The sequence below is a fragment of the Hemitrygon akajei genome, chromosome 4, assembly GCF_048418815.1.
Source record: "Hemitrygon akajei chromosome 4, sHemAka1.3, whole genome shotgun sequence".
Taxonomy (NCBI): domain Eukaryota; kingdom Metazoa; phylum Chordata; class Chondrichthyes; order Myliobatiformes; family Dasyatidae; genus Hemitrygon; species Hemitrygon akajei.
In genome coordinates this window covers 159,460,465-159,485,182 of record NC_133127.1, presented here as the reverse complement: position 1 = coordinate 159,485,182, position 24,718 = coordinate 159,460,465, and the positions used below count along the sequence as shown (strand labels likewise).

General features: G+C 41.3%; 1 protein-coding gene and 1 long non-coding RNA gene across 11 annotated transcripts in view; one reads left to right on the top strand and one right to left on the bottom strand.

Annotated features, from left to right (window-relative positions):
• atp8a2 (ATPase phospholipid transporting 8A2) overlaps positions 1-24,718 on the top strand; it is a 461,717-nt gene that overhangs the window by 339,878 nt on the left and 97,121 nt on the right. For all 10 annotated transcript variants that reach the window (XM_073043757.1, XM_073043755.1, XM_073043759.1 and 7 more), the window contains 2 exons: positions 6,192-6,375; positions 12,435-12,545. In XM_073043757.1, the coding sequence (XP_072899858.1) occupies positions 6,192-6,375; positions 12,435-12,545 (295 nt within the window). The remainder of the gene's footprint in view (positions 1-6,191; positions 6,376-12,434; positions 12,546-24,718) is intronic.
• LOC140726856 (uncharacterized) overlaps positions 34-24,718 on the bottom strand; it is a 72,199-nt gene continuing 47,514 nt past the window's right edge. The window contains exon 3 of the long non-coding RNA XR_012098742.1: positions 34-2,069. This is a non-coding gene — a long non-coding RNA (uncharacterized lncRNA). The remainder of the gene's footprint in view (positions 2,070-24,718) is intronic.

Below are 24,718 nucleotides of genomic sequence, written 5' to 3'. Positions count from 1 at the left end.
TTAATTTTTAAAAATCATGACATTGCAGATTTAAACATTGTTTAAGTAAGTGGAATATCAGGAGCAAGAATTACTTTCTTGTAAAACTATTATATCTGTTTATGTGAGCAGTGTACCAAGATGAGAGAGGACGTCCCTCAGAAAGAAGGACGGGTAATTAGAAAGCCCCTGTCCAGACAACGCAGCAAAAAGTGCTTTTCAGCTAATGAAGTACTTTATGAAATGAATCATTGTTACAATGGTACAGACCAGCTAATTTGTGCAAAACAGTCAGGGCCAGATATTATCTCCAAGTGGTAATGGTTGAAGGATAAATTTTGTCAATGCACAATGGATAAGTCTTCTATTCTTTGAAATACCACCAAGGGACATCTGATTTTCTCTTTGCTGTGCAGATGGGAACTTAGTTCAGTGCCTCATCTGGAAGATGGAACTTCCCACAGTGCTTCATTCCCTTGGTGCTTTGCAGCATTGTGAATGTGGATCTTGTGCTTCAATCTCTAAAATGACATTTGAACTTTTCTGGTGCTATGATGACATAAGATAACTAAATTAACGCCATGGGTGGAAGAAAATAAAAATCCATGTTTCCTTTTTTTATACATCTTACAATTTTACATAGTGTAAAAGTGAAAATTGTATTAAAATAATCAAAACATTTGTATCTTGGAAATTGGCTACCGGTTTGAGTTGACTGAAAGCTTGGGAAACATTCAGGAATGAAGAAGAGTTGACGACTGAAGTATTAAGGATGAAATGAGACCAAAGCTTTAGGCCATTGTATACAGAAGTATACAAATCAATAGTCACTGCAATGCGTAACATTTAATTTTTATTGTATGAACGCACAGATTCATGGTGTTGGTGCTTCAGGAATGACCTAAGGATCATGAAGTGCAGGTCAAGTGATCTAATTTGAAATGTGTGGGTTTTCTCCAGGTGCTCTGGTTTCCTCCCACAGTCCAAAGATATATCGGCTAGTAGGTTAATTGGTCACTATAAATTGTCCCGTGATTAGGGTTAAATCGAGCGGGTTGCTGGCAGCGTGGCTCAAAGGGCTGGAATGGCCTTTTCTGCACTGTAACTGTAAATATCTATTTAAAATTCATGTGCTTTATTTTGTATGTGCTATAAAATGATTACCATATAGTCAGGTTTAAAATATGTTTGGTACAGTATTACTAATATTTTAAGTAAATTTTAATATATTTGGGACAGAGGGTGTTCTTGACAAAATGTATGGTAAGTTAATTGTCAGTGAATTTATGTGATGTATTTACACCAGCCCTACAAAGCTCCATGTAATTGACTCATCAACTTTTAGGTTTGGTTCCTAGTCTGTGTATATCTAGATTCCTAGTCTAGGTACACAGGAGATGTCGGGGTTAAGTTTTTTACGCAGAGAATGGTGAGTGCATGGAATGGGCTGCCAGCGGCGGTGGTGGAGGTGGAAATGATAGAGTCTTTTAAGAGACTCCTGGATGGATACATGGAGCTTAGTAAAATAGAAGGCTATGGGTAACCCTAGGTAGTTCGAAGGTAAGGACATGTTTGGCACAGCTTTGTGGGCCGAAGGGCCTGTATTGTGCTGTAGGTTTTCTATGTTTCTATCTTAGCTAGGAAGTCTGCACTGGTTACATAAATAACAATTGTATTAACAATTTACTAATCATTGAATCTCCTCTCTCCCATTAAAGGTATCTGGTTTTTGGGATTTAAAAATTACAGAATTTATCCATTCTGAAATGCATCTATCCACAAGTTTAGGACAAAGAAGTACATTTTGATAAAGCTTTAGTCAAAAGAGAGGAGGATTTTGGGAAAAATAGTCATATCAACCCAAAATAGTACCAAATATAAGAGGATACAAATGCAAAAATGCTGTTAAATTAGCTAAAAATACACAAAGTGTGTCCTGTTCTTTCATTGTTAGAAATCATTTCTGTAAAATATTGGAACAAAGTATCTGTTAGGGATTCTAAGGCAGGTAGTCAGCAGTTCTCACTGTGGTGGGAAAGCAAATCTGTGGTTCTGAAGGGAAGCCGATCCACTTTACGTCAAATTCCTGCCTATCAAAGACAGAAAGAGAAAAAAATTATGAAATGTTACCATTACATATCATGTTACCAGTACTAATCAATCATTCCTTCATCTCAGCACTTGGTGTGAGATAAAAGATAGGTTTACTACAACACCAGAGCCAGTTTTCATTTTGTTTTTAGGAGAACAACTGTTGATGAAATCTGATTTCATACATGCAGCTTATTAGACCATTTAACTGCATAACTGATACTTAAACTTTATAAAGATTGTGCTATAATCCTTAACAACCCAACAATAATGGTAGTTGTAAAAAAACAATGATTAATTGTGTTTTATCATAAACCCTTTTGAAAACCATTTTATGATATTATTTGATCCATTCCATTTGTTGCTGATTTTAGAACTTTACTTTCTTCATTTTCTTTATTATTACGTGCTGAAGTGCAGCTGTCCTCCAGTACTTCACGCAAATGTGACTGTTTATCTTCTTGGTGTAACTTAAGTTGAAGGTTCAAAGTAAATTTATTATCAAAGTGTATATATGCCACCATATACAACCTTGAGATTCATTTTCTTGCAGGCATTCACAATAAATACAAAGAAACACAATAGAATCAATGAAAAACTACACACAAGATAGACAAATAACCAATGTGCAAAAGTCAACAAACTATGCAGATAGAAAAAGAGGTCAATGTACTGTATATGTTCAGTAATCAAAACCAAAAATCATCATTAATATTTTTATTCTTTCCATCACAACCTTCCCGCCATGCCCAGTCAAGAATACTTTAAGCAACTATGGCTAGTGACCTATATGTATGATTCTCATTTTATAATTTTGGGGGATACTGAGTTTTCTAACATTCAGTAACAGAAGGAGTAAGCTATTTTATATCCTAAACTCACATACATGTCCTTAGTTGTTTATCTTTGTCTTAATTGTAACAATGCAGCATCAGGCACTCTTAACAATATTTTTAAATAATCCATTACATAAGTAAATATGTATTTTCATAATCAAGTTTATTATCACTGGCATGTGTCATGAAATTTGTTAACTTAGCAGCAGCAATTCAATGTGATACGTGATATAGAAGAGGAAGTAAAATAAAAGTAAAAAAATAAATTACAATATATGTATATTGAATAGATTTAAAATCATGCAAAAACAAATGATATATATTTTAAAAAGTGAGGTGGTATTCATGGGTTCAATGTTGATTTAGGAATCAGATGGCAGAGGGGAAGAAGCTGTTCCTGAATTACTGAGTGTGTGTCTTCAGGCTTCTGTACCTCCTACCTGATGGTAACAGTGAGAAAAGGGCATGCCCTGGGTACTGGGGGTCCTTAATAATGGACGCTGCCTTTCTGAAACACTGCTCCTTAAAGATGTCCTGGGTACTTTGCAGGCTAGTATCCAAGATGGAGCTGATGAAATTTATGACCCTCTGCAGCTTCTTTCGGTCCTGTACAGTAGCACCCCCCCCCCCCCCGCCCCATACCAGCCAATGATCCAGCCTGTCAGAATGCTCTCCATGGTACATCTATAGAAGTTTTTGAGTGTACTGTATTTTTTGACTTACCTAGTCTCTTCAAACTCCTGATTGAAGTATAGCTGCTGTCTTGCCTTCTTTATAACTGCATCGATATGTTGGGACCAGGTTAGGTCCTCGGAGATCTTGACACCCATAAACTTGAAACTGCTCACTCTCTCCACTTCTGATCCCTTTTGAGGATTGGTATGTGTTCCTTTATCTTACCCTTCCTGAAGTTCACAATCAGCTCTTCCGTCTTACTGATGTTGAGTCCAAGGTTGTTGCTGTGACACTGCTCCACTAGTTGGTATGTATCGCTCCTGTATCTCTTCATTTGAGATTCTACCAATAATGGTTGTATCATCAGCAAATTTATAGATGGTATTTGAGCTATACCTAGCTACACAGTCATAGGTATAGAGAGAGTAGAGCAGTGGGCCAAGCACACAACCCTGAGGTGCACCAGTGTTGATCATCAGCAAGCAGGAGGAAATATTATCACCAATCTACACAGATTCTGTTCTTCCAGTTAGGAAGTCGAGGATCCAGTTGCTGAGGGAAGTAGAGAGTCCCAGGTTCTGTAACTTATCAATCAGGTTTGTGGGGATGATGGTGTTAAACGCTGAGCTATATTCGATGAACAGCGTCCTGACCTAGGTGTTTGTATTGTCCAGGTGGTCTAAGGCCATGTGAAGAGCCATTGAGATTTCATCTGCCGTTGACATATTGTGGCAAAAGGCAAATTGCAGTGGGTCCAGTTCCTTGCTGAGGCAGGCAGGATTTCAGTCTAGTCATGACCAACCTCTCAAAGCTTTTCATCATTGTAGATGTAAGTGCTGCTAGGCGATGGTCATTAAAGCAATTCACATTATTTTTCTAGGGCACTGGTATAATTGTTGCCCATTGCAGTGAGAGGTTGAAAATGTCCTTGAATGCTCTCGATAGTTGGTTGGCACAAGTTTTCACAGCCGTACCAGGTACTGCGTCAGGTCAATCCGCCTTGCGAGGTTGCACCCTCTTTAAAGACAGCCTGACATCTGCCTCCGAGACAGAGATCACAGGGTCATCAGGTGCGGCAGGGATCTTTACAGCTGTAGTTATATTCTCCCTTTCAAAGCGGGCATAGAAGGTGTTGAGTTCATCTGGTAGTGAAGCATTGCTGTCATTCATGCTTTTGGGTTTCGCTTTGTAGGAAGTAATGTCTTGCAAACCCTGCCAGAGTTGTTGTACGTCTGAATTTTACAGTAAGTTTTTAAACTTGTCATTTGGGCAATTATAATTTTTTAGGGATCAACTCAAATCAGTTTTGAATCCTCCTTTCAAGTTAGACGTTATTACTTCCTGTTATGAAGTAAGTCACCTTGCAGCTATGGGTGCAGAAAGACCAATTTTGTGTATTAAACTATGTGTAATAATTATAAGACAATAAATCATAGAAGCAGAATTAGGCCATTCAGTCCATCAAATCTGATCTGCCATTGCAGAAGTACAATACATAATAATAGAGGAAAAAACTGAATTGCAGTAAGTGTGTGTGTATATAAAAAATATGTATAAATATTTAATTGAATTGACTTTATTTCTTACATCCTTCACATACATGAGGAGTAAAAATCTTTCTGTTACATCTCCATCTAAATGTGCCATGTGCAATCATAGTAATTTATAATAAAAAGAACAGTCGATGTAATATAGAATATACTCAAATCAGCGTGAGTTCATCAGTCTGATGGCCTGGTGGAAGAAGCTGTCCCGGAGCCTGTTGGTCCTGGCTTTTATGCTGTGGTACCATTTCCCATTGCCCTATTGCACTCATGACCAAGTAACCTACCCATGTGTCTTTGGAGAAAACCGAAGTGGTCATGGGAGAAAACTCCTTGGGGACAGCAGCAGAACTGAACCTGGGTCACTGGCACTGTAATACCCTTACGCTAATCACAATGGCTATAAGCAATTTAAATTGTCTTCTATATGATGTTCATGTTGTATGTCCTGCTGTTTGTTAACAGACCATGATTGCACATCTGATTCTGGGGACTCTGGGACTGCCGTTGCATGTACCTTTGGCATTGTGAAGACCAGAGCTAATCCCAACCTGGAATTTGGATTTCAATCTAATTTTAGATGATTAGGAAAAATCAGATATTATACATTGATAGCTATTGTTTTTGTAGAAATTTGCTGCATTTTTAAATGACACCCATGATTCTTTTGTCCACAATTAATCAAACTATTAAGGTCAACAACATCATTTTGTTCGACAGTGTGTCAATTTTAAAGCAATCCTGCTCAAATCTATTTTTAATAAAATATTCAATCTGACATTTGATTTTCATTTATTTCTACCACCAATTACTTCTCCTCCACACAAAGATTAAATGATCACCAATTTACATCTATAAAGATCAATGATGCACAATACAAGAACAATCTCTTTTGAGATATTAGCCTCTTAAACTGCTGATCACTGGATGTTCAATACAGCTACAATATTCATCTGTTAAAGGCTGAAGTCTATTGGTATTTGTTTTATAACGTAGGACTCTAACACAAAACAATTTTCAGATTCCAGAGCTGTTAAAGTCATTAACATTTTATTTCTTCTTTCAGAGTCTCACCTCTCCAGAAATCAGAAATTGTACAAATGGTCAAAAAGAATGTTAATGCCATCACTCTAGCGGTTGGAGATGGAGCCAATGATGTGGGGATGATTCAGACTGCGCATGTTGGAGTAGGAATTAATGGCAACGAAGGCTTGCAGGCCACCAACTCCTCTGATTACTCCATAGCACAGGTTGGAAGCACTTGGCATCAGTTTGTCTTTGTACGGTGATCAGAAATTCCCCCAATATATGCAACACAAATGCTCAAAGGGTGATTTGCCAGCACACCAAAAATTGAATTATTCCGACCTATTAATAGCAAGTCGCATAAACAAAGGAAAGCCAAAGCAGGTTTTGTTGATGTGGAGAGCTCTGGAATTGTAATTTATTTTGAAACGTGTGCTTCTTGTCACTTCAGAATGATGTTTAAGAGAATTGATTCCCATTACCATGGTTCACTATCCACTACATATACCTTATTAATCTATTTATGTAATCACTGCTTGATTATAGTGCAGTCCCTTCCTTATTAAAATATATTCCACTTGATTAATTCCAGAGGACTTGTACCACAGTGACTTAGTTCCATGTATTTATTTGTCTGGCTGTTTATTCAGCGATACAGTGCAGAGTAGGCCCTTCAAACCATGCTGCCTCTGCAGCCCCACAACCCCGATTAACTTTAACCTAATCATGGAATAACCAATTAACCTATCCAGTACATCTTTGGAGTGTTGGATGAAACTGGAGCACCCGGGGAAAATCCGTGCATTCCATGGGGAGGACAAACAGCGCTGGAATTGAACTCCGAACTCCGGAGCATCCTGTGCTGTAATCGCATCACTATCGTGGCATCTTGGCCTTCCAATACCAGAAGATGGCACTAAATTCCTTACTCTCAATACTGACCAACATCGTCTCTCAGAACCAAGAACTACTTCGATAGTACCAATCTTATTAAACTTGAGGATATTTATAACAATGTCATTTTATGAGACTGAGGCCTTTATCCTGCTAAGATAATTTAGGGCCAAGCTAAAAACAATTAACCTACTCCTATTTAAAATGAATACTCAGGCTAATAAAAACAGAAAATGCTGGAAAACCTCAACAGATCAAGGAGTACTTGTGGAAGGAGCAACAGACAATACTTCATGTCTGTGGCTGGGTATGAGAATGAGAAAGAGATATGCAAGTTGATTTCCAGTAGGAGAGAAGTTGGGGGTGGGATGTGCAGAACAAAGCATAGGTGTGAGGTAGACTGAGTCAAAATTTGGGTGAGTTTAATGGCAGGAATTAACAGCACATTAGGCTTCTTGGTTTAAGTATTGAGTTGTTAATGGCAAGGGAGTGGGACCGGGAGCAGCCTAGAACGCCAGACTTGTGTGAGTAGGATAAAAAATGATCCAAAAACAGAAAATGGAAAATATTGCAGAAAGTAAGAAGGTCAAGCACCGAATGTGGAAAGCTAGTATTTCAGATGAGGGACTTTTCAAGTCCTGAAGGGACATGAAGGACCTGAGAAAGTGATTGAGGTACCAGCAAAATGTGGTGAAACCAAGGCCAATTTTTCTGATATAGTGAAGACATGGCAAGTGGTATAGTGTAAAGTAACTATAGCTGTGTAAGTTGTAGTTGTTCAGCCACCTCTGTCAAGGCTACTTGTTGTCATGAGGACATCTAGAAAGAATGCTCCTAAATATGAGATGACACATTAACAAATTACTAAACAACATGTTCCTGTAAACAGTGTTGCCAAACAACACATCTATGCAGCCCCACAACATCCATTTGTAAATAGTTTTGCCACAGGAATGAGAAACCAAGAAGCAGCAGATCCCATTTCTCAGTTATGGTGAGTGTCAAATACAAGGCTCTTACAGTGCCTATAAAAAGTATTCACCCTCCCAACCCTCCAGAAGTTTTCATGTTTTATTGTTTTACAACATTGTATCACAGTGGATTTTATTTGAGTGTTTTGACACTGCTCAACAGAAAATGACTCTTTCATGTCAAAGTGGAAACAGATCTCTACAAAGTGATCTAAATTAATTACAAATATAAAACACAAAATAATTGATTGTATTAGTATTCACCCATTGCAAGTCAGTATTTAGTACAGTGGCCTGCAGAAGTTTGGGCATCCCAGTCAGAATTTCTGTTACTTTATTGTCACCAAACAATTGATACTAGAGCGTACAATCATCACAGCGATATTTGATTCTGCACTTTCCGCTCCCTGAAGTACACATCGAAGTAAATATAATAAAAATGTAAATTATACATCATAATTAGAAAATAGAAAAGGGGAAGTAAGGTAGTGCAAGTCAAGTCCAGATATTTGGAAGGTATGGCCCAGATCCAGGTCAGGATCCATTCAGCAGTCTTATCACAGTTGGAAAGAAGCTGTTCCCAAATCTGGCCTTAAGAATCTTCAAGCTCCTGAACCTTCTCCCGGAGGGAAGAGGGACAAAAAGTGTGTTGGCTGGGTGGGTCGTGTCCTTGATTATCCTGACAGCACTGGTCCGACAGCTTACGGTGTAAAGTGAGTCCAAGGATGGAAGATTGGTTTGTGTGATGTGCTGGGCTATGTTCACGAACTTCTGCAGCTTCTTCCGGTCTTGGACAGGACAACTTCCATATCAGGTTGTGATGCACCCTAGAAGAATGCTTTCTATGGTGCACCTATAAAAATTAATGAGGGTTTTAGGGGACAGGCCAAATTTCTTCAGCTTTCTCAGGAAGTAAAGGCGCTGGTGGGCCTTCTTGGCAGTGGACTCTGCTTGGTTAGACCAAGTCAGGTCATTTGTGATATTCACCCTGAGGAACTTAAAGCTTTTGACCTGTGTCCACCGGTGCACCACCGATGTAGATGGGGTCGTGCGGTCCGCTACTCCTTCTGTAGTCAACAACCAATTCCTTCGTCTTGCTGACGTTGAGGGATAGGTTATTGTCTTCACACCATGCCACCAGATTCTTAATTTCATCTCTGTACTCAGACTCATCATTACCCAAGATATAGCCTACAATTATGGTGTCATCAGCAAACTTATATATTGAGTTCGATGGAAACTTGGCTACACAATCATGGGTGTACAGTGAGTACAGTAGGGGGCTGAGTACACAGCTTTGTGGGGCACCAGTGCTCAGAGTGATTGTAGAGGAGAGCTTGTCCCCTGTGAATACTGTGAATAGTTAAGTGAGTAGAAGATGAACTGATCTACAAAAGTCATAAAGTTAAAGATGAAACATTCTTTTCAACATGTTAAGCAAGATTAGTGCTTGTATAATTTTGTTTTAGCAATTTTAGCAAGATTTTGTTTTGTACAATTTTAGAGTGGGGAAAAGGAAAGGATCACCGTGCAAAAGTTTGGACATCCCAAGAGATTTGAGCTCTCAGATAACTTTTACCAAGGTCTCAGACCTTAATTAGCTTGTTAGGGCTATGGCTTGTTCACAGTCATTGTTAGGAAAGGCCAGGTGATGCAAATTTCAAAGCTTTATAAATACCCTGACTCCTCAAATCTTGTCCCAACAATCAGCAGCCATGGGCTCCTCTAAGCAGCTGCCTAGCACTCTGAAAATTAAAATAATTGATGCCCACAAAGCAGGAGAAGGCTATAAGAAGCTAGCAAAGTGTTTTCAGGTAGCCGTTTCCTCAGTTCATGATGTAATTAAGAAATGACAGTTAACAGGAATGGTGGAAGTCAAGTTGAGGTCTGGAAGACCAAGAAAACTTTGAGAAACTGCTCGTAGGATTGCTAGAAAGGCAAATCAAAACCCCCACTTGACTGCAAAAGACCTTCAGGAAGATTTAGCAGACTCTGGAGTGGTGGTGCACTGTTCTACTGTGCAGCGACACCTGCACAAATATGACCTTCATGGAAGAGTCATCAGAAGAAAGCCTTTCCTATGTCCTCACCACAAAATTCAGCGTCAGAAGTTTGCAAAGGAACATCTAAACAAGCGTGATGCATTTTGGAAACAAGTCCTGTGGCCTGATGAAGTTAAAATAGAACTTTTTGGCCGCAGTGAGCAAAGGTATGTTTGGAGAAAAAAGGGTGCAAAATTTCATGAAAAGAGCACCTCTCCAACTGTTAAGCACGGGGGTGGATTGATCATGCTTTGGGCTTGTGTTGCAGCCAGTGGCACGGGGAACATTTCACTGGTAGAGGGAAGAGTGAATTCAATTAAATACCAGCAAATTTGGGAAGTAAACATCACACTGTATGTAAAAAAGCTGAAGATGAAAAGAAGATGGCTTCTACAACAGGATAAAGATCCTAAACGCACCTCAAAATCCAGAATGATCTACCTCAAAAGAGGCGCAAGCTGAAGATTTTACCATGGCCCTCAGAGTCCCCCAACCTAAACATCATCGAAAATCTGTGGATAGACCTCAAAAGAGCAGTGCATGCAAGATGGCCCAAAAATCTCACAGAACTAGAAGCCTTTTGCAAGGAAGAATGGGCGAAAATCCCCCAAACAAGAATTGAAAGACTGTTAGCGGGCTACAAAAAGCATTTACAAGCTGTGATACTTGTCAAAGGGGATGTTACTAAGTACTGACCATGCAGGGTGCCCAAAGTTTTGCTTCAGGCCTTTTTTTGTTATTTTGAAACTGTAAAAGATGGAAATAAAAAAGTAATCTTGCTTAAAATATTAAAAGAATGTGTCATCTTTAACTTTATTCCTTTTGGAAATCAGGTCATCTCTTACTTGCTTAGCTATTCACAGTAACAGAAATTTTGACCAGGGGTACCCATTGCATGCTACTGTAGATGCACCTTTGGCAGCAATTACGGCCTTGAGTCTGTGTGGATAGGTCTCTACCAGCTTCGCACATCTGGACACTGCAGTTTTTCTCCATTCTTCTTTGCAAAACTGCTCAAGCTCTGTCAGATTGCATGGAGATTGTGAGTGTACAGCCCTTTTCAAGTCCAGCCACAAATCCTCATTTGGATTGAGGTCTGGGCCCTGACTTGGGCATTATTGTTTTTAAGCCATTCCAAGTGTAACTTTGGCTTTCTGCTTGGGGTCATTGTCTTGCTGGAAAACAAATCTTCTCCCAAGTCACAGTTCTCTTACAGACTGCTTCAGGATTTCCTGATATTTTGCTGTATTCATTTTGCTCCCTACCTTCACAAGCCTTCCAGGGTCTGCTGCAGTGAAACATCCCCATAGCATGATGCAGCCACCACCATGCTTCACGGTAAGGATGGTGTGTTTTTTATGATGTGTGTTTTTTGGCTTATGCCAAACATAGCGCTTAGTCTAATGGCCAAAAAGCTCAGTTTTGTTTTCAGCAACCACCACCCTTTGCTTCCTACCTTCCAGCCAATTTTGAATCTACTTAATTAGCCCTCGCTGGATCCCATGGGACCTAACCTTCCCAGCCAGCCTACCACGAGAGGCCTTGCTGAAGGCCTTGCTAAAGTCCAAATAGACATCATCAACTGCCCTAAGTTCATCTACCTTTATGGTTAGTTGTTCAACTGACTCCTCCTAATCAGAACCTTTCTATCGAAATATTGGTAGATCCTGTTCCTCAGAATTCCCGCCAGTAACTTCCCAACTACTAATGTCAGGGTGACTGGCCCATAGTTCCATGGCTTGTCTTTCTTAAACAACAGAACAACATTAGCCACCTTATAGTCTTCAGGACTTCAATGGCTAACGATGCAGCAAATATCTTTGCAGGGTTTCTACAATTCCCTCTTTAGTCTCTCACAAAGCACATGGTCAGGCCCTGTAGATTTTTCCACCTTATTGTGTTGTAAGACAGCAAATACCCTCTTCCTGGTAATATGAATGCCCTCCCAAAACCCCTCCACTTGTTTCTCTTATCTCTTGAACAACCATGACTTTCACAGGAATACTGAGGAGGAGTATTTGTTAGAAATCCCATCCATCTCCTGTGGCTCAAGATAACTCTTCCCTAGCCACCGTTTTTCCCTTAATATAATGGTAGAACCACTTGGATTTTCTTTAACCTATGGATCTGACTTAAACTTTTCCATTCAATTATGGTCACTAGAGGCAAAATGCTCCCTGACTGCCACTTCAGTTATTTGCCCAGCCTAGTTCCCTAAGAGGAGGTCCAATACTTCACCCTCCTTAGCAGGGGCCTCGATATGTTGACTCAGGAAACTTTTCGTGCATCTTGGATTACAAATTGAATTTACTGTCCTGTTGTGTGGTTTAAAAATACTTGGGTTATTAATGAAGCCTTTTCTCCTTCTCATTTTAGTTTTCGTATTTAGAAAAACTTTTACTGGTCCATGGAGCCTGGAGTTACATCCGAGTGACAAAGTGCATCCTCTACTGCTTTTACAAAAATGTGGTGCTGTATATAATTGAGGTAAGGAGTATCAACTATGCCTCATATTAGTAATTTCATGTTAAATGGATCATTGAATTGAATAATGATTGGGAAATTGTGGCTAAGATTCAAAAGAAGGGATAGAATTGAAGAAGTTGATTTTTTTCCCATGTGACACGGGAATAGAAGGAATCATTTATTTAGTAGCCTGATTTGCAATTATCCAGATTGGTTTTTGTGTGTTTTTTCCAAAATGCATATTATATAGGTTATTGTCCAACCCTCTGTGAATCAACCTTCTGTATATTCTAGAATATATTCTTTAGTGAAGACTAAGATTTTATTTGATATTTTGTGGAATTGTTCTTAACCTTATATTTCCTCTTGGTAAATGTGACATGCCTATACAGCTATTACTGCAAATTTCTGCTTCCTCCTTCCTTGGTTAAGTTGGTTATTCTGCTAAAATCTGTCCAGGTCCCATCTGGTGTTCTCATTTTCTTTTCTAATTGGATTATAACTACACTGAATTATCATCACTATTCCCTGCATTCGACACCACATTCATAAGTGGAAATTATATTATTGTACAGATGGACTGTACATTTCCTTTTGATTGAAATAAATTTCAACATCTGGAAAAGATCACAATAATTTACTTTTTTGTTATGTTTAAAACATGAAGGTCAAAGGATTCATGACGGGGGCTTTGGCTTGTTTATTAGTGACTGAATTCAAACTTTACTTAGTTTGAAGTATTAAGCTAGCATTAAATCATGCATCATTAGCGACTAATAGACCAGCTGTGCATCATTAGGTTGGTGTTCTGATTAAATCTGCAGTCTAGCTGTTGCTGTAGCCACGATATAAACATGCTTCATCTTTTTCACCATCTGCAGCCAGTCCAGTATCTGGACCACACCAAAATCTAACGGTCATTTGTCCTGTGTGTTATGGACACTGGAAAGGCAGGTAGTGTGATAGCAGGTCAATTGATAAATTTCTTAGTAGTTAAGTTATATATCTCAGCATTTTTCAGTCAGATACATCAATTAATTCAAAGTAAAACCAAATCCCTAATTGAGTCATAAACCTACGTGTGCATTGAAGAGAAGTACAAAAGCTGATATCCTTTGGCTCTGCGTACTTGTGATATGAATATATGGGCCAGTTGGTAACATTTGCAGTTTGTGTAATACTTTACGATGCCAGCGATCAGTGATCGGGGTTTAATTTCCCCCGCTGTCTGTAAGGAGTTTGTACATTTTCCCCGTAATCGCGTGTGACCCCTCAGGTGCTCTGATTTCCTCCCACTTTGCAAAGATGTGCAGGTTAGGGTCAGTAAGTTGTGGGTATGCTGTGTCACCACTAGAAACGCGGTGATACTTGTGGTCTGCCCCAGCACTTCCGCAGCCTATGTTTATCACTGATACAAATGGTGCCTTTCACTGTGATAAATAAAGCTAATCTTCTTTATATTTACCCAGCCTTTAAAACATCAAGTTAACCACTTTAATAAGAGATTGAAATTAACTGTAATTTTTCTCAACTTTATGTCAAGTCCATAGATCTCTCAAAACTGCTGTGCAAGTTGATAGGGTGTTAAGAAGACATGTGACGTGTCAGGGTATTGAGTTCAAGAGACGTAGGGCAATTTCACCGTTCTATAATTCTCTGGTTAGACCACACTTGTGTTCAGTATTATGTTCTGTTTGTCTCATTACAGGAAAGATGTGGAAGCTTTGGAGAGGGTGCAGAGGAGATTTACCAAGATGCTGCCTGGATTTGTGAGGGTGCAGAGGAGATTTACCAGGATGCTGCCTGGATTAGTGAGGGTGCAGAGGAGATTTACCAAGATGCTGCCTGGATTAGTGAGGGTGCAGAGGAGATTTAGATAGATAGATAGATAGATAGATACTTTATTCATCCCCATGGGGAAATTCAACTTTTTTTTCCAATGTCCCATACACTTGTTGTAGCAAAACTAATTACATACAATACTTAACTCAGTAAAAAATATGATATGCATCTAAATCACTATCTCAAAAAGCATTAATAATAGCTTTTAAAAAGTTCTTAAGTCCTGGCGGTAGAATTGTAAAGCCTAATGGCATTGGGGAGTATTGACCTCTTCATCCTGTCTGAGGAGCATTGTATCGCTAGTAACCTGTCGCTGAAACTGCTTCTCTGTCTCTGGATGGTGCTATGTAGAGGATGTTCAGAGTTATCCATAATTGACCGTAGCCTACTCAGCGAGTGAGCATGTCTTATGAGGACAGGTTGATCAAGCTAGGGCTTTTTTCTTTGGATTGAAGAAAGTTGAGGAGTGACTTGATAGAGGCGTGTAGGATTGTGAGAGACATACATACAGTGTATGGTAAGCATCTTTTCCCAGGGTGGCAGCGGCCAGTACCAGTGGAAGGCCATATGGAATGAGTAGAGGAAAATTTAAGGGAGATGTCGGAGGTAGATTTCTAGCATAGAGATCGGTGAGTGACTGGAACATACTTCCATACTGTACTGATAGTAGTGTGATCTCTTGAGTCAAATATAATGTTCTCATTAGGAGTGTCTTTTTGTGGGCCTTCAGAGGCCGATCCAGGACCCACATATTCTGGTGCAGTGTGGGCAAGAGTAAGTGGTTAATGGTTGGGTCTCTTGGTTGTTCAGTCTCTCCTTTAACAGCTGCTGCTTGTTCTCTGCAGCACAGTGGAGATCACTGTCATGTAGCATAACTCCCTCTTGAACAGATTTCCTCCAGGTGTATCTATTGAGTGCAGAGTTTCCCAGTTTTTAGATGCAATGTTGAATTTCTTCAGGCTAATTTTGATGTTATTCTAGAAGCATTTCCTTTGCTCAACAGGGGCTTGCTCACCTCCCTTTAACTGGGAGTAAAGGATCTGTTTGGGTGGACGTGAGTTTGGCATCTGAATGACGTGACCTATCCATCGGAGCTTGTGTTGCTTTAGTTGTGATGCTTTTCATGTTGACCTTCTCTGTACACTGGTTTTAGTGGATCTATCCTTCTAGCTGATCCTCTAAATCTTTCAGAAGGCTCTTTGGTGGTGTTCTTCTAGGGCTTTCAGTTGCCTTCTGTAGGTGGTCCAAGATTCAGCTCCATAGAGTAATGTAGGAACTGCCCTATAGACCAAAAGCTTTGTTTGGACCTGTATCTTGTGGTCTTCAAAGACACTTTTCCTTATTCTTGCATAGGCTTCACTGGCACTACTCAGACAGTGGTTGATCTCTGGGTTGATGTCTGCTTTTGAGGAGAGAATGCTGCCAAGGTGGGGAAAATAGTCTGTATTTTCAGGGATGATATTGTCAACTTTTATGGACGGCTGAATACATGGCTGGTTGGATTGTGGCTGATATAGGACCTGTGCCTTTTTTATTTTCAAAACAAGACCCAAGGTCATATATGCCTTGGCAAAGGAATTCAAGATACATTGGAAGTCTTCTTTAGAGTGTGTTGCAATGATGTTGAAAAGCCTGTTGTTCATTTTATATACCATTGGGATTCCTTGTGGCAGGTCTTGGCCATTGAGGCGAACTTGTCAGCAATAAAGATGGCAAATAGGGTGGTGCAAAGATTCAGACTGTTTGACTCCTGTTTTGACAGTGAAGGATGACATGTGACAGAGTCTGATACAATAGGGACAAATAAGAGACTCTTTGATAGGCACATGGTTGTAAGAAAAGTGGAAGGCTGTGTGCTGTGTAGGAGTGAGTCATTAAGTTAATCATGGAGTAGGTTTATATAGGTCAGCACTGCATAGAGTGCCAAAGTGCCTGTATTGTGCTGTAATGTTCGATGTTTATGCCATCTGATTGGACTTATCTGAGTCTTTGGGCACCTTTTTATTGCCACCAACAGTAAAATCTGTACAAATTAAGTAAACATTTCTAGATGAGTGTCAGCATTGAACAGATAGCTCTAATGCAGTAGGGGATTGGGGTGCAGGGTCAGGTAAGGCAATACACTTCAATTATTGAATGCTCCCCACATCACTCTTGTAATCTTCATCCTCCTTGTCCTCTATCTCTTACTCTTCCTCAAGACCGAGGATGACTTGTATCCACTGTGATTCTGAGGTGACGGATTAGACTCGGGAATGTTGTCTACACTGAGATGGTGCATTCCTCCTTGGGTTTCTGTGTGGTCTCGCAGCATGGACTCAGCACTGCCCCAGTGCTGCTTCTCCACTTGAAGTGGTCATGGGTCAAGAATGCACGGAATCAATGGTGATGTTGCATTTTTCCGTGGAGGTGACCGTCAAATATGAGCATGGCATCCTTCCATAAAATGATTCCTCTCCCTTCTTGCAGCTGCTTATTTTATTTCTTGGACTGAAGTTTGCTTCCACTTCAGTTTTGATGAGTGGAAGATTTGTGCATTAATTCTATGAACACAAGGTGCCACCATTTGGTCTTGACGGTGGGATCTCTGACACCCTGCCTTCCCAGTCTCTGTTTCTGTTCTATTGTTCTCATTGCTCGCTCCCTTCACTGATCCATTTCCCTACACACCCTTTTCTTAATATCCCTACATACTCTCCCTGGTCTCCTGGTGTGGGTTACTCACCATTCTAGAAATGAGGCTACTGCTCATTTTTCTCTTCCCTCAATCCTACCATGTACTGTATTCCAAAAATCTTGCTCTGTCAAATAGTCAGGATTTCTGGAATTTGGCTATAAATTTAAAGCTTGTCACACCTCATTTACACTTTCTCAAACATTAGTTCAATCTGTGGCCTAGATCGGAAATCTGATACCTGATGATTGCACTGACTAAGTTATTATCTTGTTTCTTGCATTCCTGAATACCTTATAATTAATTTGGCATGAATGTACTTGTCTCACTGAATACAGCAGATTGACTTTAGCATGATATGGTAATTTACTAGTCACATTACTGGGCCTGTTTTCCAGAAGTCTGGAGTGCTTATGTAGAAATACGGATGCAAGTCTCAGAATAACAACCAAAAATGCAAAAACTGGAACAAAAAACAGTTGTTTATAATGCTGATCACAAAGCCACCAGATTATTGTGAAAAGCTATATGATATAGTAACACCCTTGTGCTGAACGCATCTATGCAATTCTAACCTGGCCTGCGTGTGACTCCAGACTCAAAACATTTATGATTGACGTACACCAGTGATCCAAACCACTCAGTTGAACCCACTGCTCCGACAAGGAATAAAACTAAAGGAATCACCAAGGATTAATATAGGCATCATATACATTTACTTGGAGAAGTCCTCCTTACCCATATTCGGGAGCATAACAAGAATTTATGAGTTACCCTCCACGTTATTTCAGCTGTAGCCTGGAATTGTCATGATAGCAGAAACTTTTAGATTTACATGTCATAATGTCACTAACAAACAGCCCCACCAGAGGTAGTGATGCAGTGGGTGCAGTCCCTGAGGGGGGAGTACCTCATCTGTCAGTTTTATTATTTTATTGTATTTATTCCATTCCTTTATGGTGAACACCATTTGGACGTAACGCTGAGAGCAAAATGGACACCAAATATAATTTAGCTGCAATCTTCATTAACCTCAATAAGCCTTCATAGATGTTGCCTTGACCTGCTGGGATCCTCCAGCATCTTGTGCGTGCTTATGATATGCGGGGTTGGGAAAATCAGCCAGTGTTTAGCTTCGGGTAGCAGGAGCCATTACTTGTCATGCAAAGTGGGAAATTCAAAAACAGACTTTTTGTTCAGTTGTAAATTGATTAGGTAATTAGGCAATTAGCAAGTGCCTATAAAAAGAAGTTAACCACCATTGTAGGAGCTGACAGGTTCAGAGTGTGGAATCGAGGCTTTGGGTCAAGAGGCTTCAGCGAGAGAAGCAGAGAATACTGTCTGGTTTCTATCATTTTGCTGCCTTTCGTCACGAGAATGGATCCCAGAGCAATGATGTGCTCCTCTTGCATGATAAAACCTAGGGGCAGAATTAGGCCATTCAGCCCATTGAATCAGCGCCCCCATTCCATCATGAAAGATTTATTATCCCTCTCAATCCCATTCTCCCCCTTCTCCCCATAACCTTTGATGTCCTGGCTTATCAAGAACCTATCAATCTCCACTTTAAGTATACCCAATAATTTGGCCTGCACAGCCACCTATGGCCAAAGACTCACCACCCTCTGGCTTAAGAAATTCCTCCTTTGATTCTCACAACTACCTGGACTATAACCATTCCCACCAAGTCACTTGTAAAAACATTGTCCCCTTCTCTCAGTTCCTCTGTCACCACCACAACAGCTCTCAGGATGGGACTTTTCATTTCCAGAACTAATGTGATGTCCTCCTTCTTCTTCTTCAAAGAAAGGGGCTTGCCTTCCTTCACCATTGATGCTGTCCTTATCTACATCTCTTCCATTTTGTGCATGTCTGCCCTCACCCCATTCTCCCACCACCCCACCAGGGATAGGGTTCCTCTTATCCTCACCTACCATGCCATTAGCCTCTGCATCCAGCAATTATGTCATCTCAAAGGTTTCAAGGGTTCATTTAATGTCAGAGAAATGGATACAATATACATCCTGAAATGCTTTTTCTTCACAACCATCCATGAAAACAAAGAATGAAAGACAGTTTAAATGTCAAAACCCCACAGCCCCCCCAGCTTCCCCCCCGCGCGTAAGCAGCAGCAAAGCAATGATCCCCCTCCCCCACCAGCAAAACAAAAGCATCAGCACCCACCACCGAGCTCTCAATCGTGCAGCAAAGCAACAGCAAAGACACGGACTTGCAGAATCCCAAAGACTACTCGTTCACCCGGTGTTCGACATACCACAGGCTCTCTCTCTCTCTCTCTCTCTCCCTGCCTCCCCACCACCAAATTTTCGCTTTCCACTAGGATCGCTCTCTATGTGACTCTCTTGTCCACTCACCCCTCGCCACTGATCTCCCTTCTGGTACTCATCCTTGCCATCAGAACAAATGCCACAGCTGCCCCTATACCTCCTCCCTCACTGCTAATCAGGGCCCCAAACTGAGGTGACACTTCACCTGTGAGTCTGTTGGGGTCACGTACTGTATCCGGTGCTCCTGGTGTGGCCTCCTGAATATCAGTGAGACTTGACGTAGATTGGGAGAGCACTTCACCAAGCAAAAAGAGGATCCCCCAGCAGCCACCCAGTACAATTCTACTTCCCGTTCCCATTCCAACATGCCAGCCCATGGCCTCCTCTACCATCACAGTTAAGCCACTCTCAGGTTGGTGGAGCAACATGTGGCACTTCTTTACCCATTCTCCCAATCTGTCCAAGTCCTTCTGCAGACTCCCTGCTTCCTCAGCACTACCTGCCCCTCCACTTATCTTCGTATTATCAGCAAACATAGCCAATTCGGTCATCTGAATCATTGACATATAATGTGGGGGGGAGGGGGGGGAAGTGATCCCAACACTGATCCCTGCAAAACACCTCTAATCACCGGCAGCCAACCAGAAATGGAGGTCATGAAGACCTTCAGACTTCCTGAGACTACGTATGGAAGAAGTGCATCTGGCTGCAGCTCCTTGCAGACCATGTTTGGGACCAGGAGCCGGATGACCTACATGCGGATCATTCAAGAGAATGAGAGGTTGATAGACGGGCTTCAGGGAGGCAGTCACATCTAAACTGCAAGAAGCAGTCGATTGGGTGACTGCCCAGTGAGGGAAAGGGAATGGGCAAACAGTCCAGACAGAGTACACCTGTGGCATTGACAGTATATAAGTATACTGCTTTTGATACAGTTGGGGGGATGGCCTACTAGTGACCAGGTCTCTGGCACTGAGTCTGACTCTGTGGCTTAGAAGGGGAGGGGTTGAAGAGGGGAGAAGCGATGATAGGGGATTCAGTAGTTAGGGGAACAGACAGGAGATTCTGTGGCTGTGAAAAGGACACCAAGATGGTATGTTGCGTCTCTCCCTGGAGCAAGGGTCAGAGACATTTCAGACTGGGTCCACAGCATTTTTGAGGGTGAGCAATCAGTAGTCGTGGTATATATGGCTACCAAAGACATAGTTTGGAAAAGGGATGAGTTCCCGAAGAGCAAATATAGAGAATTAAGAAGGAAACAGCACCTCAAGGGTAGTAACCTCTGGCTTGCTGCCTGTGCCACGTGCCAGTGAGGGTAAGAATAGGATGATTTGACAGGCGACTGTACGGCTGATGAAATGATGCAGAGGGCAGGGTTTCAGATTTCTGGATCACTGTGATCTCTTCTGGGGAAGGTATGACCTGAACAAAAGGGATGTGTTACATCTGAACTCAAGGGGGCAATGTCCTTTTGAGCAGATTTGTGAGAGCTGTAGGGGAGAGTTTGGACTATGTTGGCAGGAGGGTGGGAACCAGAGAAATAGGTAGGGGATGGAACAGTTAGTATAAAGCTAGGTGTATTGTGTAGAGAGACTGTAAGGAAGGATAGGCAGTGAATAGTCCATAAATGCAGTCAGTTAGAAGGGTTTAATACATGAAGCATCAGGAACAAAAGTGATGAATATAAAACATGTATCAGTATATGGAACTATGACATTGCAGTAATTACAGAATCTTCCTTGCCTGTCACAAGGGCAGACCATAAGACGTAGGAGCAGAGTTAGGCTGTCGGCCCATTGAATCTGCTCTGCCATTTTGTCTGACCTATTTTCCCTCTCAACTCCAATCTCCTGCCTTCTCTCTGTAGCCCTTCTTGCCCTAACTAATCAAGACTCTATCGACCTCTTCCTTCAATATACCCAGTGACACGGCCTCCACAGCCACCTGTGCCAAAGAATTCCACAAATTCACCACTCTCTGGCTGAAGAAATGCCTCCTCATCTCCTTTCTAAAAGGATGGCCCTCCAGTCTGAGGCTGCCCCCTTTGGCCTTAGACTCCCACACCACAGGAAACATCCTCTTCTCATCCAGTTTATTGAGACGTTTCAACATTCAATAGGTTTTAATGAGGTCACCCATCATTTTTCTGAATTCTAGTAGTAGAGGCCCAATGCCATCAAACAGTCCTCATATGACAAGCCTTTCAATCCTGGAATAATTTTCGTGAGCCTCCTTTGAACCATCTCCAATCTCAGCACAACCAAGTGAGGCATCACCAGTGCTTTATAAAGCCTCAACCTTACATCCTTGATTTATATTCTAGTCCTCTCGAAATGAATGCTAGCATTGCATTTGCCTTCCTCACCACTGACTCAACCTGCAATGGTTGCTGGATGTTCCAGAATTTAGACGTTTCAAACGGGACAGGGAAGGAGGTAAATTTAGATAAGTCTGAACGGATTCTGGAATCTGCAGACTGGCTTTCAATATCTCTGCAACTTGTCCTCGGATTTTTTTTTGCCCAATTTGTCAGTCATTGGTTAATTTTAGTCTTTGTGTATGTATAGTTTCTCATGATTTCTTTTGTATTTCTTCATTTTTCTGTAAATGCCTGTAAGAAAATTAATCTCAAGGTAGTATATGGTGACATATAGAGCTTTGACCAGCAGCCAATCCGGACATCAGAAACTTGGAGAGGAGGAGACTTCAATCAGGTCCGCTGTCCGAGGATAAAAGGCAGGAGCGGGTCACAGCAGCATAATAGAACATTTGGGATTGATTAATGTGAGCAAGTTAAAGGAAGGCAGGGGAAGCGCAGCTGCCGTTGTCTGAGTGAACTTAGTCAGAGTAGTAATCTTAAGGTTTTAGCTCTTTAAGGCTTCTGCAAAGAGAGGCTTCGCACAGAGAAAGCAAGGGAAAGAAAAGCTTTTTTTTCATTCTCTTCTGTATATCTGCTCAGCTAGGACTGTAGGGATGACAGGCAGGATACTGAAATGCTTCTCGTGTGGGATGTGGGAAGGCAGGGAGATCTCCAGTGTCCTTGACGACTACAATTGTAGCCTCTAACAAACCATGTTAAGGGTTTGGAGCTGGAACTGGATGAACTCTGGATCATTCAGGAGGCTGAATGGGTAATAGGTAGGATTTATAGAGAGGTAATTACACCCAAGGTGCTGGACACAGGAAACTGGGTGACAGGAAGGGGAAAGGGGTTAAGGAGGCAGTTCAGAGTGCCCCTGTGGTCCTCCCCCTCAGCAGCAATACTGTCAGGGTGGGGTTGGAGAATTGTTGCAGTGGTCAGGTCTCTGGCACTAAGTCTGCCTCTGTGGCTCAAAAGGGAAGCGGGGAGAAGAGGCACGCTGTGGTTATAGGGGATTTGTTTAGCTAGGGGAACAGACAGCAGGTTCTGTGGGCAAGAATTGATTCCTGGTTGGTATATTGCCTCCCAGGTGCCAGGGCTGGGACGCCTCAGATCGAGTCCTCAGCATTCCTAAGTGGGAGGGTGAACAGCCGGAAGTGGTGGTCCATGTAGGTACCAATGACATGGGTAGGATGAGTAACGAGATTCTGCATAGTGAGTTCAGGGAGTTCGGTGTAGGAACTCCAGGGTTGTGATCTCAGGATTGCTGCCTATGCCATGTGCTAGTGAGGCCAGAGCTAAGAAAATTACACTGTTTAATACGTGGCTAAGGAGCTGGTGTAGGAGGGAGATCTCTCTTTCCGGGAAAGTGGGACCTGTACAAAAGGGACGGTTTCCACCTGAACTGAAGGCGTACTAATATCCTAGACCCCCAAACAGTAGAAAGGATGTGGCTTACGAAAAGAAAATCTGATTGAATTCACCCTGAAATTTGAGAAGGAGAAGCTGAAGTCAGTTGTATCAGTATTACAGTGGAGTAAAGGGAATTACAGAGGCACAAGAGAGGAGTTGGCCAAAATTGATTGGAAGTAAAAACACTGGCAGCAATGGCTGAAATTTCTGGAAGCAATTTGGAAGGCACAGTATATATACATCCAAAAGAGGAAAAAGTATTCTAAAGGCAAGATGACACAACTGTGGCTAACAAGAGTAGTCAAAAGCCAGAGAGGGAATGTAATAGAGCAAAAATTAGTGGGAAGTTAGAGGATTGAAAAGCTTTTTAAAAACCAAAAGAAGGCAACTAAAAAAGTCAGAAGGTAAAGAAGAATACGAAAGTAAGCTGACCAATAATATTAAGGAGGATACCAAAAGTTTCTTCGGATACAAAAAGTGTAAAAGAGAGGCGGGAATGGATATCGGACCGCTGGAAAATGATGCTGGACAGGAGTATTGGGGGACAATAAAATGGCAGACAAACTGAATAAATATTTTGTATCAGTCTTCATGGTGGAAGACACTAACAGTATGGTGGAAGTCCCAGATGTCAGGGTTCATGAAGTGTGTGACGTTACCGTAACTGGAGAGAATGTTCTTGGGAAACTGAAAGGTTTGAAGGTATGTAAATCACCTGGACCAGATGGTGTGTACACCCTAGAATTCTGAAAGATGTGGCTGAAGAAATTACAGAGGCATTAGAAACAATCTTTCAGGAATCACTAGATTCTGGAATGCTTCCAGAAGGCTGAAAAATTGCAACTGTCACTCCACTCTTCAAGAAGGCAGAGAGACAGAAGAAAGGAAAGCTACAAGCCCATGGAATTACAGGAAATATTCTAGCATGGATAAAGCAGTGGCTGATTGGCAGGAGGCAAAGAGTGGGAATAAAGGGAGCCTTTTCTGGTTGGCTGCCGGTGACTAGTGGTGTTCTATGTTGGAATCGATTCTTTTTAATTATATGTCATTGATTTGGATGATAGAATTGATGGCTTTGTTGCAAAGTTTGCAGGCAATATGAAGATAGGTGGAGGGGCAGGTAGTTTTGAGGATGTAGAGAGGGTTATGAAGGACTTGGACAGATTAGGAGAACAGGCAAAGAAATGGCTGATGGAATATCGTGTAAGGAAGCGTATGATCATGCACTTTGCTAGAAGAAATGAAAGGGTTGACTATTTTCTAAATGGAGAGAACATACAAAAAAAAGGTGCAAAGGGACTTGGAGTCCTTGTGCAAGACTCCCTAAAGGTTAACGTGCAGGTTGAGTCTGTGATGAGGAAGGCAAATGTGATGTTAGCATTCATTTCAAGAGGACTAGAATATAAAAGGATGCAATGTGGAGAAAGCACTGGTGAGGACGCACTTGGTGTATTGTGAGTGGTTTTGAGCCCTTTATTTGAGAAAGGATGTGCTGAAACTGGAGAGGGTCTAAAGAAGCTTCACAAAAATGATTCCCAGATTGAATGGTTTGTCATATGGTGAACTTTTGATGACTCTAGCCTGTATTTGCTAGAATTCAGAAGAATGAGGGGTGACA